Genomic DNA, 17,500 nt, shown 5'->3' on the forward strand with positions numbered 1-17,500 from the left:
GGCTCCTGACCAAGGCCTGGACTCCTCACCTCCCTCCCCTTTACTGTCCGTCCCTCCCTGCCTCATGGACCAGCCACCCTTAGCCCAGCTTTTGTCACGTGTGTGTCTGTGTCTGCATTCTGGGTGCAGCAGAACAGCAAGGAACCACCTCCATGGCAGGATTTACATGGATGCTACTAAACTGTGTGACAGTAAAAGACTACGAACCTAGCATGTAGTTAGTAAATGTAAAAAGATGGGTTTACCTTCACATAGTCATAGACACAGCTGCTGGCAGGGCCCTCCAACTGGAAGGCAGTAAAGGTGTAGTTGATGGTGTTCCCAGTGGTGGCCTGGATGGTCCAGCTGCACTGGGCGGATGCTGGGTAGTTCCTGGGGAAGTTGAGAGACTCCACCACTCCTCTGTAGCGGCCTGAGACCAGCACGTTGCTGCACTCTGACAACAGACACAATCAGATGCTAACGTGACGCTCGTCTCCTCACAGAACTGTGGACCACGTAAGAACGGATGGAAACTCCTGACATGTTCAGCACCGCCAGTTCAGCTGCACTTTAGAGCCAATCACAACTTGTGTGTAGCACATAGAGCGACATTCTAAATAATGTTGCTCCATAAGAAGACTTCATCAGATGGCTGCGAGATGCAAGAGGAGGTGTGTGTAGTGTGGGCAGGAGATGTAACAAAAATAGGAGCTAAGTTTGGACCTTCAGGTCAGGTGTCTCAACAGTCCACAGGGCAGACTTTTAGCATTCAGTTAGCATGTTGAGCAGTTGAACCGTGGCGATAGAGCCTTGCTTCACTAACTCATAGGTCATTCACTGATTCCTAAAGCTTGACTTTTGCTCTCATAGCTGCATCTGCATATGATTATTGTCAGCACATCTTTCCCCTCCTGGACACTAGGGGTCGCTGTGGCTTTGCCTCTGCAGGTTCTGATTAGAACCCCTGGGGGCTGCCTTCTGGCTGGTTCTTCATGTGTAGACATCCCTACACATTAGTGTGGGCTACTGATGATGGGTTTCCTGTTTGAGATCACCTGTGCTATAGGACGCCAGGAAGCCTCCTGCGGCGACGCTGCTGTCTGTGCGCAGTTTGATGTAAAGTTGATTCCCAGTAGAGTTAATGGTGCTGGGCTGCTGGCTGCCACACAGTCTGCCCAGCTGTGGAGCACTGTCGCTGCTGCCGTCGTACACCTGCACACACACACAGCTACTGACAACCTCCTTCATAAATAAATGGACATGCTGAAGGTTCTGCAGTGGAACATCTGTGGATGAAAACAGATCAGTCCAACAAAGAGCAAACTACGGCGTGATGGCCAGAACTCACAGCCAGGTAGTCATAGCTGCAGGACGCGCTGGACTCCAGGTGGAAGTCAGAGAAGGAGAGGTGGAGCTGGTTTCCCTGGCTGGTCCTGATGGTCCAGTAGCACTCGGCGTTGGGGTGGTAGGGCAGAGGGTAGTTGGGGGAGGAAAATCCCCCAGATGCAGTCGTCAGAGTCCCACCACATCCTTCAAGGTAGAGATGTGACGGAACGTTATCATGACAGGCTTCTGGAGGCTGAGAGCAGCTTGTTGCACTCATGGTAGATTAAAGCACACATCAAAGCATTAGCATCACAACAGGAGTTCGTCAATATGAGTCCACATAAGAACGCAGGAACATAAAATCTGTTGGCTGTTAGGATCCCTTCTTATTCCCCCTTGTTGCTATGCTGTTCATTTGAGCTCCCAAGCTTTCATTAAAGTCATTTAATGGCATGTTGAGGATCATTTCATCATGTCATCATCATTTATATCCTCTTCTTTATTCATAAGGATAGGGATAAAAAGACTCTTATATTATGTACATTACTTTGTACATTATACAGTATATACAGAAATTAAAAATTATGTACAGAAGGGTTAGTGTGAAGAAAAATGAAGGCGCAAATAAGACCTTCCAGAGGTAGGATGATTAGTTAGTGCAGAGAAACATGCCAACCCTGGGTTATTGGTGCTACATTAAGAGTTGTGAATGTTGGACAATCTGACGGCCGTTGGGATGAATGACCTGCGGTAACGCTCCCTTTTACACCGTTGGATTCACTCATTTGAAGGATACATTGATGCCCACATTCACACACACACACACACACACACACAGCTTCAAATGTAACTGAGTGTAGAGTCTACGCTCTAACCCTCTAACCCTAACCCTAACCTCTAACCCTAACCCTCTAACCCTCTAACCCTAGCCCTCTAACCCTAACCCCCTAACCCTAACCCTAACCCCAGCCCTGACCCCTAACCCTCTGACCCTCTAACCCTAACCCCGAACCCTCTGACCCTCACCCTAACCCCTAACCCTAACCCTAACCCCCTAACCCTAACCCTAACCCTAACCCCAGCCCTGACCCCTAACCCTCTGACCCTCTAACCCTAACCCCTAACCCTAACCCCCTAACCCCTAACCCTAACCCTAACCCCAGCCCTGACCCCTAACCCTCTGACCCTAACCCTAACCCTAACCCCTAACCCTAACCCCAGCCCTGACCCCTAACCCTCTGACCCTAACCCTAACCCTCTGACCCTCACCCTAACCCCCTAACCCTAACCCCAGCCCTGACCCCTAACCCTCTGACCCTAACCCTAACAAAATATGAAAAGACGAAATCATCTGATGACTTTCCAACTGCATACTGACTCACTGTATCGTTTATTTATGTATATTTCCAAATATAAGTTTTTGGTTAGGGACGAGGATGGAGTCCAAAAGTGAAGAAAAGTGGTTCTAGTGTCTGACTCCTAGAAATGACTCAAACGCTGGGCTTCCTCTCACATCTGAACAGAAAAGACAAGGAACCGCTGCACCGTTCCAGCCTGCTGATGACAGAAATGCAACTGCCTTTCTGGAAAACTTTCCACATTCTTGGTTCTACTCACCAGTCTGAGTCCCATCCCAGTGGGCAGTGAATCCACCATACGTGATGGCAGAATCGGAGTGGAACTTTACCCACAGGCGGTTGCTATGGGAGACGATGGCTGGAGGTCTGTCGCTACCACAGAATTTACCAATCAGAGGAGACGTCTCATAGCCCCCATCCCTGAAAAAGATGGAAGCGGATTCACGTGTCATTAATGAATGAAACAGCTGACACGAACCAACGATCTCGATGGCCTGAGCTATTCCAGTGTCTGTGAGAATATGTGTGTGTACATTGTGCTGTATCTTGTGTTGCTAGCTTTAGCCACTGTGGGAATATTGAATGTTATTCTCATGTTCTCTCATCTGCGTTCAGGGTCCACCCTGCACAGGGGCAACATACAGGTCAATTCATCTATCCCCGATTGGATCGCCCAAATGGACCCCCTGAAGAGATCCACCAACTGGCCCTCCCAAATGGATTCCCCAGTGGATCCCCCAATTAGATGTTTGGACTCGGAGAACTCGGAGAGAACCCACACAGACATGAGAAAAGGAACACAGGAACACAGGAACTCACACTCTGAACCTCTCTGCTTTGAGCGGACAGTATCAACCACCCTTCATATTATTACCCACAATCCTTTGTGACTCACCTGATCTCCACAAAGTCAAAGTAACATGAGGGAGTAGAGCCTTCCAGGCTAAAGCTGCTAAAGTTGAGCATGATCTGCATGTTGACCTCCACGATTATCTTGAAGATACAGTCTCTGTTATTAGGGTAGTAGTTTGGGTAGTTGGGTGAACTGAAGGACCCGGTGGGGGAAGTAAAGGTCTCACTGCAATCTGAAGGGAAACAAACAGATATTTTACCACCCATTTCAACAGAGACCACTACATTTCATGCATGCTGCTGTGGATGAGGACAAAGGAGAAGAAGTTTGGCCTTCTCTCTTTTTGGAGGGAAGGCCAAAGGTATTTAAGAAAAGCCCAACAAGGCCAGTCGGCACAGAGATCTCACTGACATAACGATGACCTGGATGATGGAGAATCTACACAGATACGTTGCATAACATTCTATTTCTAAAATGGCAATGCGTCCCTTCAATATGTCAAATACTGCCTGAACTATAGGCAGAAATATGATGCCCAGAGTCGACGTGGGTACCTGTGGCGGCGTCGATGGAGACGTAGCTGGCAGAAAATCCTTCCGTTGCTAAGCTTGTGTCGGACACAAACAGCAGGGTCAGCTGGTTGTCCGTACTGGTGATGGACGGAGGGACCGAACGGCCACAGTACCTGCACGACAGCCGAGTCTTTGAGGTCTTACTAACGGGGCTGAAATCCCCCAGTTGGTCTAAATATATTGCTCAAGTATGCTAACAGTAACATTATTATTGGTTTGGTGCTTTTGTAGCTCCATTTAAGATGTGCCAACGTCCAATTAAGGCTGTTTAAAGGTGACCTGCAAAGCAGCCCCATATAACTCTAACCCCATATAAAAACGAACTCAATTGAAGCCAAACGTGAAGGCAACAAGTGTAGCTTTGTGCAGCAGCGCAGAGGTGCAGCCAGTGTTCCACCTGTGCACGAGTCTCACCTGCCAAGTTTGCTTCCAGTCTGCACAGTTCCGTTGTCATAAACTTCAACGTAATCAAAATTACAGTTCGTGTGGTACTCCAGGTTGAAGGACTCAAACACCAGCTGGACCAGGTTCCCTGGACTGACAGTTATGTACCAGGTACAGTTGGCACCGTGGGGGTAGATGGAGGGGTGGCCAGGACTCGTGATGGTGCCAGAGGGGCTGGTCAAAGTATCACCGCAGCCTGAAGACAAAGAAAAGAGCATGTAGGTCATGCTGCTCTCGCTCCCTCTCGCCCCCTCTCGCCCTCTCTCTCTCTTTGGACACACTCTATATATGTGTAGCGAGAGAGAGAGAGAATATCATAGAACTCCTGTTTGGACTAAGAACTCCAGTTATTGCCCCTGAATGTTCCCATCATCCTCACCCTCCAAGGCAGAACCATACGCCGCTTCAAAGCCGTGGTTGCTGACAGAAGAATCGGTGGTAAATCGAATGTACATCGATCTCTGAGTGGACTGAAGTCTGGGAGGAATCTCAACACCACAGTATGTCCCCAGCAGAGGAGAACTGGACATGGAGCCGTCCCTCACCTGGAAGAGCAGCAATGTCAGGAGACAGACTGGAGCAGCTGCTGGACCCTAACTGACAGAATCACTCCAGATTAAAACCCTTGGAACCGTTCCCTCTCAAAGGCAGAATGCTTCACACACTTTGGATGAGTGCCAATAATCAACAGGAAATACGTGGTTTTATGTAAAAACTAATGAAAAACAGTGAGACTGTGGTGAACTGAAACACTTCTAATCTTCCAATTATTGAACAGATGAAGCAAAATATCCAGCTGAAGAAATGTGTTCATTGATGTTCTGTTCATCATTTGGTCTTCCTTCTTCCACAGTTGGGTGGTGCCTAAAGCAGCATCCTAAAGCAGTGTCAGTCCTTTGGCTTGCACACTAGCCAGCTCCTGCTGGTAGGAGCTCCTGCTGGCAGAGGATCCTGCTGGTAGGAGCTCCTGCTGTAGGAGCTCCTGCTGGCAGAGGATCCTGCACCTCCTGCATGCCTAATTAAAGGGGATGGATATTGGTACTTTTGTTCCTCAGCTGATTCCCTTCGTTTACCTCGACAAAGTCGTAACTGCAGGAGCCTCCCTCAACATCAAATGACAGGAAGTTCAGGGTGACCACATAGCCTTCTGGCTGGCTAATGACCCACTCACAGTTCTTATTATGGGGATAAGCGTTGGGGTGGTAGGGGGAGCGCAAGTGCCCGGTCCCAGAAAACGTACCCCCACAAGCTATGGAGACATAAAATGAACACAAGGTGAGTGGCATCGAGTCCCCTTATCCCTCTATTAACCATCTGAGACAGACAGACAGACAGGCAGACAGACAGGGAGACAGACAGGGAGACAGGCAGACAGTACCAACTGTGTAAGCAGCCCTAAAACCAGCACGGCTGACTGAGCTGTCAGATTTAAAGCGAATCCACAGGAAGTTGGACGATGACCTGACAGGAGCTGGTAGAACACTTCCGCAGTATTTCCCTATCAGGGGATCCGTCTCAGTGCTGCCATCACGAACCTGGAAGAGGAAATGGGAGAGTACAGAAGAGCGATGACTACGGAATACCTGGATCCCATTATGCTGCTACTGCTATTGCTACTACTATGAACAGAACCGGTGACAAGGAGCAGCCCTGGCGGAGTCCAACCCTCACTGGGAACGAGTCCGACTTACAACCGGCTATCCGGACCAAGCTCCTGCTCCTTTGGTTCAGGGACTGGGCGGCCCTTATCAAGGGACCTTCCACCCCATACTCCCGGAGCGCCCCCCACAGGATGCTCCTGGGGACCTGGTCATAGGCCTTTTCCAAGTCCACAAAGCACATGTGGACTGGTTGGGCAAACTCCCAACTCCCCTCAAGCACCCCAGCAAGGGTAAAGAGTTGATCCGTGGTTCCACAACCAGGGCGAAACCCGCATTGTTCCTCCTCGATCAGAGATTCAACTGTCAGTCTAATCCTCTTTTCCAGCACCCTGGCATAGACTTTCCCAGGGAGGCTGAGGAGTGTGATCCCCCTGTAGTTGGAACACACCCTCTGGTCTATGTGTGGAGGCGAGGCCGACCATATCTAGTCGATAGCGCTCAACCTCCCCCACAAACTCCAGCTCTTTCCCCACCAGAGAGGTGATGTTCCATGTTTCAATAGCAAATTTCCATAACCGAGGATCGGACCACCAAGTGACGCCTTGGTCTGTCGCCCAATCCACACTGCACTGGACCCTTCATGCACCTCCTGCGGGTGGTGGGTCCACTGGAGACGGGAGTGTCCACATAGCTGGTTCGGCTGGGCCCGGCTGGGCCCCATGGATGTAGGCCCGGCCACCAGGTGCTCGCCATCGAGCCCTGGCTCCAGGGTGGGGCCCCGGTAACCCTCCGGGCCGGGTATGCAGCTTCCCTCTTTGCTGTGCCATGTTGGGTCTTATGAACTATTCTTTATGTGACCCTTCACCTAGGACCAATCTGCCTTGGGAGGCCCTACCAGGGAAGAACTGCCCCGGACAGCAAAGCTCCCAGGCTCATTAGGGTACGCAAACTCCTCCACCACGATAAGGTGATGGTTCACAGAGGAATTGACTACGAGTGAATCTTGTGTTTGACTAACTCTTGCCTTTTGTCTCCTTTCCCAAGGTCACCTCATTCCCTCGCCAACCAGCGCCGCACCTTTTGTCTGCGTCACACACACCATTCAAGCACGCGCACCTTCCTTCACCTGTGTAAACATTGGAAATCCACCGTTTCTTACTACAAGCTGGCTCACCTGTCTGCTTTCTTTGGTCCTGCCTTGAATTTTGGATGCAAATCCCAACACATTATTTTGTATTTACTTGTCAGTCTTACAACCAAGCTGAGCTATTTCACAGGCACTTTGCATGATGGTGGGTGAACTTGCTTACTAAGTGCACGAATTGGACAGTCACCTTTCCCATGGATTTGACTGACATCTTTAAACTTATAAAAAGTTCCATATTGCACACATTGGTCATGGAAAAGACTGAAAAGTATTTAAAAGCATTTCAAGAAGTGAATCAGGTCATGAACCCTGAACAAGTCCTACCTCCACATAGTCAAAAGAGCAGCTACTGTGGTTCTCCAGGCTCATGTGAGTGAAGTTCAGAGAAACCTTCTCTCCCACTGGCAACCTGATCAAATAGATACACTGTCGGTTGTGGGCATAATCATTGGGCCAGTTGGGGGAGATGATTATGCCGTCACTGTCAGTGAATGTACCACCACACCCAGGGTCACCTACAACAAAACACACAGCACAACATTAGAAGCACAGACAGTGAAAGAAGAGGACTTCATTGGTTTGAGTCTGGAACCGAAACAGTCCATGACCATTGAGCAGTCATTGATGGAGCCAAAGATCCTGGAATTTGCTTTCACCTTATCTATGAATATGGGAAAGAGTTAAATCTTGATTTTTATTTTTTTACAATAGCAGCTTGTGTAGTTGTAGGGTGACATCATCCTATATGTGGCCCATAAAGAAGAAGAATCTGTCATTCTGAGGGTCATGTTGAAGTCATTCTAAATCAGAAAGGACTTTAAATGCACCACGAAGGGTTCCCTACTTGGTGAAGTTGTATACGTAATGTGGAATCCTTGGTCTGAGACAGTGAAGTCAGAGTGGAAATGAATCCAGGCGGCTGGGCCAGTGGTCCGCAGGGGGGAGGGGTTGCAGTACTGCAGTACTTTCCCAGAACTGGATCTTCTGGGAGAACGCCATCCCGGATCTAGAATGTTTAACAAACAAAATGCAGAATCACAATTGTTATTTGACATGAAATAAAACCAAGTATATTTTCTGACATCATCCCTTTCTATATTTTTCAGTATCCAAAGAAGTGTTTTGAAATGTATTTAAGTATTACCTCGAGGAAGTCATAACTGCAATTAGGGTGGTCCTCTAGCTTCAGAGTTCCAAATGCAAAGGTGATGAGCAAGCCGGGCTGAACTGTCACTGTCCAGAAGCAATCCCGGTCAGGTGGGTAATTTCCTGGGTAGCCCGGGGAATTAATGCTGCCGTAGGGAGCAGACAGTTCACCACCACACACTGCAACGAAAATGATGTTTCAAATGCACATTTCTCATCGTTACAGAGTCATAGAACCATAAAGTGCTGGGGTAACTCTGTAGGGGACTGGGCTGAGAAATGGAGAGTTGTCAGTTCAAGTCCCGCTGTTGACAAAACCTCCCCCTATTACCAGGACACCTTCAGAGCAACGTAAGACCTTCCTTTTGGATAAAGTTCATGATTAAGGTGAACACAGAAATTCTCAATTCTGCTGCGATAGGCTCAGAGTGCCGGTGCTTCTATGATACACCAACACACTCCGCTTCCCCTACCCAACCCAAAATCATACATTCATGTCACATAAATGTACATGTTACTGCTGGAGCCCCTCTAGTTTTTCTTTTTCTAGTTTTGCCGGTACTAGACCTGGTCCAACAAGACCTGAAGGATGGAAGGACCACATCTCTGTGTGAGAACATCTAAAGATGCACCAGGGTGTCAAGTATTTCCTGAGCCGGTTCAAAGGTCTAAGGACAGAGTATGTCACAACTGTGCAGCTTGTAAAGCCCTCCTGGGGCACACTATGTTTGTGATTTTGGGCTCTAAATAGAATACACTGAAACTTAAATGTGGAGCACTGCTGAGGTACTCTTGAGCAAGGTACCAAATGCTGACATAGGGCCCTGTGATGAGCTGGTGTCTGATTCAGGAATGTACCCTTCCTTCAGCCATATGTAGCTGGGATAGGCTCCAGTATCCAAAAAAGGCATGACTAATGTGTTAACACGGGATGATTACATTTAAGGCATTAATCTTTTTCATTAAACTAACAATGGGAACAAAAGAACTGCAGGAACCACCTGCTGGCCCACAGGCTGGGTTTGAGTGCCAAAACAAAACAATGCCATGCAGCAGGTCTTCTAGCAGAGATCTTAATCAATTGGACATGGTTCCACTTTTGAGTCCTCCTTCTGTCATCAGTTCCTTGTAATTGACACTAGCTAGTTGTGGCAAACATGAAGTGAACAACAACCCGAAGTGGGAATATTTTAAAAAGAGGGAGCGGAGAGTGCAAAGACACCAGGGTTCTTGGGGGGAGACCATTTGACGAATGGTCAAACCACAGATTCAAGAGAAACAACGCCGTTTTTGTCCTGGTCATGCAAAACTGGCCCTGCTGTGTACCTTCCACAGGGTGCCTGAGAGTTCATGGGGGTATCCTGTCAGCGGACTGATCCCTGACTTTGCCCCATTTGGTCAGTCAAACAAGTCTACACGATCATGAATTTATTTTCAGAAACTAAACCTTTACATTCTTCGGAAATGACTGCTTCTCTTAGTAGCCTAATCACTGGAACAATAGATTTGGCAAATTGGCCCCTCTCAGGTTGGACCTGATACTGCTGCCTTTCTATTGTGGATCAGCCCACATTAGAAATTCACACGTTGATGCACTCATTTCAGCCTGAAAGAAACATATGTCACTCGGCTGGACTGGGAATGAAGTGGGATCCTCCCAGAAGAGCTGGAGAGGAGAGTAACATCAGGCATTCCTGCTGGGAATGCTGCTCCTGCACCCTGGTACCAGATTAGCAGAAGAAAAAGGGTGGATGATGGATGGATGAGTGGGTGGATGGATGAAGGGATGGATGGGTGGATGATGGATGATGGATGGATGAGTGGGTGGATGGATGAAGGGATGGATGGATGAGTGGGTGGATGGATGATGGATGGATGATGGATGGATGGGTGGATGATGGATGGATGGATGGATGGATGGATGGATGGATGGATGGATGGATGGGAGGATGGATGGATGGGTGGGTGGCTGGATGGATGGATGGATGGATGGGTGGATGATGGATGGATGGATGGGTGGATGATGGATGGATGGATGGATGAGTGGGTGGATGGATGAAGGGATGGATGGATGGATGGGTGGATGGATGGATGGATGAGTGGGTGGATGATGGATGGATGGATGGGTGGATGGATAGATGGGTGGGTGGCTGGATGGATAATGGATGGATGGATGGATGATGGATGGATGGATGGGTGGATGAGTGGGTGGATGGATGGATGGATGGATGGGTGGATGGATGGATGGATGGATGATGGATGGTTGGATGGATGGATGGGTGGATGGATGGATGGGTGGATGGATGGATGGATGGATGGATGTTGGATGGATGGATGGATGGGTGGGATGCATTAAATTTAAAGCTAGACAAAGGAGCCTTCACATCACGCTATCAGCTGCAGTAAAAACATCATTAACGAGGTGAAAAGGAGATAATGGATGAATTAAATTCATAAGAAGAATCTATCTGAAGATGAAAGGAGAGATGATCACAATTCCAGACTGAAAATGTCTGTATGAAGCTGCTACAGGTGCTTCAGACAATGACCCTCAGACCCTCAGAGTTTCTGAGGGACAACTGTGAAGGTCTGATGGTCTCCATCCACCCAGACCCTGGAGAAGAACATCAGAACATCCTCTGACCAAGATACAGACAGACAGGCAGGCAGGCAGGCAGGCAGGCAGACAGGCAGACAGACAGACAGACAGACAGGCAGGCAGACAGGCAGACAGACAGACAGACAGGCAGGCAGACAGACAGACAGACAGACAGACAGACAGACAGACAGACAGACAGACAGACAGACAGACAGGTCCTACCTGGGTCTTGAGACTGCCAGGCCACCGTGAAGCCTCCCCCACTCACCACGTGATCAGAGCGAAACCAGAAGTAGAGCGAATTATGTGAGCTGTGCAGCACAGGTGGGTTATTTTGACCACAGAACTTCCCGAGAACATAGGCTGAGGCGCTGTCCCCGTCATGGACTTGAAGAAAGTCAAAGTTGCAGTTTGTGCTGCTCTCCAGATGAAAGAAAGGAAATGTAATTTGGAGAATCTAAAGGGGGAAATATCACATGTTTTGGATTTATTCCCAATATATGTTGTCTTGGAATATTGTGATTTTACAGAACAAGAACTTACAAGAACCACAAAAGTAAGAAATACTGGCACTGACCTTGTTTGCATCTGTGTGGATTACCCAGGCACAGCTGGCCTGGTGGTCATAGTCCTCATGACCAGGGTTATTGGGAAAGCTAAAGGTCCCGGCAAGACCAGTCAGGGAACCACCGCACTCTGGAGACAGACCAAAAGAGACGCGGCTCTAAAACTCCCATGAGCCACAGCCTGAGGTCCAAAAAGGTGATGATCTAATCCACCAGCTGCTCCTCCCAGAGCTCCTGTCACCTCCAGTCCTCCTGTCACCTCCAGAGCTACTGTCACCTCCAGAGCTACTGACACCTCCAGAGCTACTGTCACCTCCAGAGCTCCTGTCACCTCCAGAGCTCCTGTCACCTCCAGCTACTGACACCTCCAGAGCTGCTGTCACCTCCAGTCCTCCTGTCACCTCCAGAGCTCCTGTCACCTCCAGTGCTGCTGACACCTCCAGTGCTCCTGTCACCTCCAGAGCTCCTGTCACCTCCAGAGCTCCTGTCACCTCCAGAGCTACTGACACCTCCAGAGCTGCTGTCACCTCCAGTCCTCCTGTCACCTCCAGAGCTCCTGTCACCTCCAGAGCTACTGACACCTCCAGAGCTCCTGTCACCTCCAGAACTCCTGTCACCTCCAGAGCTCCTGTCACCTCCAGTGCTCCTGTCACCTCCAGAGCTCCTGTCACCTCCAGAGCTCCTGTCACCTCCAGTGCTCCTGTCACCTCCAGAGCTCCTGTCACCTCCAGAGCTACTGACACCTCCAGAGCTACTGTCACCTCCAGAGCTCCTGTCACCTCCAGAGCTACTGTCACCTCCAGAGCTCCTGTCACCTCCAGAGCTCCTGTCACCTCCAGTGCTCCTGTCACCTCCAGAGCTCCTGTCACCTCCAGAGCTGCTGTCACCTCCAGTGCTCCTGTCACCTCCAGAGCTACTGACACCTCCAGAGCTGCTGTCACCTCCAGAGCTCCTGTCACCTCCAGAGCTGCTGTCACCCCCAGAGCTCCTGTCACCTCCAGAGCTACTGACACCTCCAGAGCTGCTGTCACCTCCAGAGCTCCTGTCACCTCCAGAGCTCCTGTCACCTCCAGAGCTGCTGTCACCTCCAGAGCTCCTGTCACCTCCAGAGCTACTGACACCTCCAGAGCTGCTGTCACCTCCAGAGCTCCTGTCACCTCCAGAGCTCCTGTCACCTCCAGAGCTACTGTCACCTCCAGAGCTCCTGTCACCTCCAGTGCTCCTGTCACCTCCAGAGCTCCTGTCACCTCCAGAGCTCCTGTCACCTCCAGAGCTACGGTCACCTCAGTGCTCCTGTCACCTCCAGAGCTCCTGTCACCTCCAGTGCTCCTGTCACCTCCAGAGCTACTGACACCTCCAGTGCTCCTGTCACCTCCAGAGCTACTGTCACCTCCAGTGCTCCTGTCACCTCCAGTGCTCCTGACACCTCCAGTGCTCCTGTCACCTCCAGAGCTCCTGTCACCTCCAGAGCTGCTGTCACCTCCAGTGCTATTGTCACCTCCGAGCTCCTGTCACCTCCAGAGCTGCTGTCACCTCCAGTGCTCCTGTCACCTCCAGAGCTACTGACACCTCCAGTGCTCCTGTCACCTCCAGAGCTCCTGTCACCTCCAGAGCTCCTGTCACCTCCAGAGCTGCTGTCACCTCCAGTGCTCCTGTCACCTCCAGAGCTACTGACACCTCCAGTGCTCCTGTCACCTCCAGAGCTCCTGTCACCTCCAGTGCTCCTGTCACCTCCAGAGCTACTGTCACCTCCAGTGCTCCTGTCACCTCCAGTGCTCTGTCACCTCCAGTGCTCCTGTCACCTCCAGTGCTCCTGTCACCTCCAGAGCTACTGTCACCTCCAGAGCTCCTGTCACCTCCAGAGCTCCTGTCACCTCCAGTGCTCCTGTCACCTCCAGAGCTGCTGACACCTCCAGTGCTACTGTCACCTCCAGAGCTACTGTCACCTCCAGAGCTACTGACACCTCCAGTGCTCCTGTCACCTCCAGAGCTGCTGACACCTCCAGTGCTACTGTCACCTCCAGAGCTACTGACACCTCCAGTGCTCCTGTCACCTCCAGAGCTACTGACACCTCAAGTGCTACTGTCACCTCCAGAGCTCCTGTCACCTCCAGTGCTCCTGTCACCTCCAGAGCTCCTGTCACCTCCAGAGCTCCTGTCACCTCCAGTGCTACTGTCACCTCCAGAGCTCCTGACACCTCCAGAGCTCCTGTCACCTCCAGAGCTCCTGTCACCTCCAGTGCTATTGTCACCTCCAGTGCTCCTGTCACCTCCAGAGCTCCTGTCACCTCCAGAGCTCCTGTCACCTCCAGTGCTCCTGTCACCTCCAGTGCTATTGTCACCTCCAGTGCTCCTGTCACCTCCAGAGCTACTGTCACCTCCAGAGCTCCTGTCACCTCCAGAGCTCCTGTCACCTCCAGTGCTCCTGTCACCTCCAGTGCTATTGTCACCTCCAGTGCTCCTGTCACCTCCAGAGCTACTGCCCCCGTCAGAGCTCCTGTCACCTCCAGAGCTCCTGTCACCTCCAGAGCTACTGACACCTCCAGTGCTCCTGTCACCTCCAGTGCTATCGTCACCTCCAGTGCTCCTGTCACCTCCAGAGCTACTGACACCTCCAGTGCTATTGTCACCTCCAGAGCTGCTGTCACCTCCAGAGCTACTGTCACCTCCAGAGCTACTGTCACCTCCAGAGCTCCTGTCACCTCCAGAGCTACTGACACCTTCAGTGCTCCTGTCACCTCCAGAGCTTTTGGGATTCCTTGTGTTTCTACTGTGCTCTGCTTCTAGTGTTGCTACAGTAAGTCCCTGGTCCTGATTCACTCATCACCTCATTTTACCTTCTGGGGGTCCTTCATTATGGGGGTCTGGGGGTCCTTCATTTACCTTGCTGTGGGGTCTGGCAGAGAGGGCCAGTCCACTGAGCGGTGCAGGAACATGTGAATCCATTCACACCATCAGTGCAGGTCCCCCCGTTGAGACAGGGGTTGCTTGTACATTCATTGATGTTCTGGTCACAGTTCACTCCTTGCCAGCCAGAGTTACAGATGCAGATGTATCCAGGAGTAGAGGTGGTGGACTGCAGTGGTAAAGGTAAATTCAGGTAGAATATCATTAAGAGTTTGTCTGTGGGTATTAAGTTTAAGCCGAACCCCAAAACAGAACTCATTTTGCTCCCATTCTCTTTTCAGTAATGAAAGGTAACATGCAGATGTCAAAGGTCGACACACTCACCACACATTGTCCATGGACACAGGGGTTATTGGTCTGACAGATGTTACTGGTTTGGGTGCAACCACTGGGTCCATAACCATTGCCGACATAGCCTTCAGGACACGTGCATACTGGCATGCTTGTACCTTGGAATTGTGAGAGGCAAAAAGATTGACACAACTTTTTTTAATGTCTCGTCTAAAGCTCAAAGATTTAGTTACACAGATTTAAGAGCCCAACAGCGACAGTTGGTGTCAAAGCCAACACACGGTGAAACTGAGGAAGCTTCACACCTCAGATTATTGTTATTGATGCATTATTTCTTAAACCCCTGGGGGGCATGGCAGGGCGCAGGTGCAGGTGTAGCAATAGTCAAATGGGGGATGTACTCTACCTGGGCTGGAGGAACATGTGGCTAAGGGGTAACAGCCTCCATTATTGGTAGCACAGATATTGGTTTGTGTGCATGTTTTCCCATCCCCTTCATATCCTGTTGACAAGATAAAATAAGATGTGGTGAGGTGACATACGGATAGAGAGGATCCTTTCAGATCCAGAGAACTCAGAGCATTTTTTCTGCATACCTGGAGGACACGGGCCACAGTGAAAGGAGCCCATGGTGTTCAGACACTGTACCATGGGAGAACTGGAGCAACCACCATTATTGGTCAAACATTCATCCACATCCTGACAGCTGTAGCCATTTCCATGCCAACCTGACGCATCATTAGAAGGGTTAGACGCTTTCCAGAACTGTAGGTACGTTCCACAGATGGATGGCTCATTCGATTAACTACTTCTCTTTACTTTACATGTTATTCAGAGACTTTCCAGGGAACTACGTGATTTTAATACTTGTGAAATGGATATTTTTCGATCAAACTAGAGTTTTGCTTTGAAACACCGAATCAAAACTCTAAGATAATCCGTTAGAGTTGATAAATAAATGGTGTTACCAGCAGGGCAGGAACCACAGTAGAAAGAACCCTGAGTATTGTAGCAAGGAACGGCAGGATTGGTAGAGCAGGGTTTGTTAGGAAGGTTACATTCATTGACATCAGCTACACATGCTGGGTTCTCTGCTGAAGCCTCCCATCCACTCTCACAGATGCACTGGTATTTAGGCTAGAACCCCAACACACATCCAAAGGAAAAACTGTTACAATCTGAGATAACATTCATGGAAATGTAGCCCCTGACGTTCGGTGGGTCCGGCTGATATAAGAAGAACTCAAACATCTCCATGGAATACCGACTCCTGCATGAGCTCAGCTCTAACCTTTGGTCTAATTGGTACAAAGAACTTTATTAGTTGGCAGCGTGTAATTGACTTGTTGGCTACCTGTCCAGGTGTAATCCGGTCAGCATCAATACATGTGCCGTGCACACACAGGTCCTGTCCTGCGTTTCGGCAGTCATCGTAGCGCACAGTGCATAAACTTCCGGACCATTCTGGAGAACAGGTGCAACTGTCCAGAAGAAAAAGATGAGTCTGTTATTCTGTTGTTCATATGAAGAACGCCGCGGCGGTGGGCAGATTTTCTGCATTCACTGCAAGAAACAATCAAAGATTATCTGACTGAACAATCGGACTGAGAAGCAGCTGTTAGCTCAGTGTTCAAATATCCGCACTAAGAAGCTGCTATCACATCTAGAGACTGATGAGCGTTGAGATGCTACAGCAAGGGAAGCCAGGACGCCAGGTCAACTTGGGGGTGGTTTCTCCATCACCCCAATATTGAGATTGGGTTCAAATCCCCAATGACAGATGGACTCAACACAAGGGCAGCTGACCTGAGAGAGAGAATCGTGAAGTCCTGGGGGAACTCAACTACCTCCCTGCCACGGCTAACAAACAAAATACCAGACCAAACTCTACTGGAGGACATGAACACGGCACTGTCAACCATCCCTAGGGTTAGGGTTGGTCGACAAATTGAGGAAGTGGCTGATATCCAGAAAACCTACCAGGAGCTGGAAAAGGCCGGACTGAAAGACAGCACAGAGGCTCTACTCATGGCTGCACAAGAACTGGCCCTGAGCACCAGAGCAATAGAGGCCAGGGTCCACCGGACCAGACCAGACCAGACCAGACCAGACCAGGGTCCACCAGACCAGACCAGACCAGACCAGACCAGACCAGACCAGACCAGGGTCCACCAGACCAGACCAGACCAGACCAGACCAGACAAGACTCTCCTCTCCTCTCCTCTCCTCTCCTCTCCTCTCCTCTCCTCTCCTCTCCTCTCCTCTCCTCTCGTCCTCTCCTCCCCCTCCTCCTCATATTCTTCTATCTTCTTGGTGTGGAACCTACCTAAATGACCCGGGGCTGTTGACACAGGTTGTCCCGTTTTGGCAACCTTGAGCTTTTCCAGAGAACAGCTGACACTCGTTCACATCTGTTGCACAGTTGGGACCCTGGAACAAAGAAATCAAAGAAATCAAAGAAATCAAAGAAATCAAAGGCCGGTCAACAAAGCTCGTCGTGCTGGAATGTTGAAGGCGTTGCCTTCTGAGTGTGTGTCGGGGGTCATAGCATCCATTCATCAGGTCTCACAACAGTCCTCATGTGAGACCACCTGAGTGCTGAACAACCCCTGTTAGGGGCCAACGGGGCCCTCTGTGGTCCTGGAAAGAGGATTCTGCGGGTTTCCATTTGACTGAATCTCTCCTAACTAATGGACTCAATAGCAGGT

General features: G+C 50.0%; 1 protein-coding gene across 1 annotated transcript in view; it reads right to left on the reverse strand.

The window, feature by feature from the left end:
- The window catches only part of cubn (cubilin (intrinsic factor-cobalamin receptor)), a 52,364-nt gene that overhangs the window by 30,713 nt on the left and 4,151 nt on the right, over positions 1 to 17,500 (reverse strand). Inside the window, 23 exon segments of the mRNA XM_057013801.1 lie at positions 117 to 436; positions 1,038 to 1,194; positions 1,331 to 1,512; positions 2,926 to 3,086; positions 3,562 to 3,751; positions 4,074 to 4,204; positions 4,506 to 4,731; positions 4,915 to 5,080; positions 5,609 to 5,784; positions 5,914 to 6,070; positions 7,608 to 7,798; positions 8,128 to 8,220; positions 8,223 to 8,289; positions 8,428 to 8,609; positions 11,251 to 11,485; positions 11,606 to 11,724; positions 14,478 to 14,670; positions 14,826 to 14,950; positions 15,199 to 15,294; positions 15,389 to 15,520; positions 15,761 to 15,929; positions 16,147 to 16,273; positions 17,119 to 17,222. Of these exon segments, the coding sequence (XP_056869781.1) occupies positions 117 to 436; positions 1,038 to 1,194; positions 1,331 to 1,512; positions 2,926 to 3,086; positions 3,562 to 3,751; positions 4,074 to 4,204; positions 4,506 to 4,731; positions 4,915 to 5,080; positions 5,609 to 5,784; positions 5,914 to 6,070; positions 7,608 to 7,798; positions 8,128 to 8,220; positions 8,223 to 8,289; positions 8,428 to 8,609; positions 11,251 to 11,485; positions 11,606 to 11,724; positions 14,478 to 14,670; positions 14,826 to 14,950; positions 15,199 to 15,294; positions 15,389 to 15,520; positions 15,761 to 15,929; positions 16,147 to 16,273; positions 17,119 to 17,222 (3,699 nt within the window).

This window comes from Takifugu flavidus, chromosome 17, assembly GCF_003711565.1.
Source record: "Takifugu flavidus isolate HTHZ2018 chromosome 17, ASM371156v2, whole genome shotgun sequence".
Taxonomy (NCBI): Eukaryota; Metazoa; Chordata; class Actinopteri; order Tetraodontiformes; family Tetraodontidae; genus Takifugu; species Takifugu flavidus.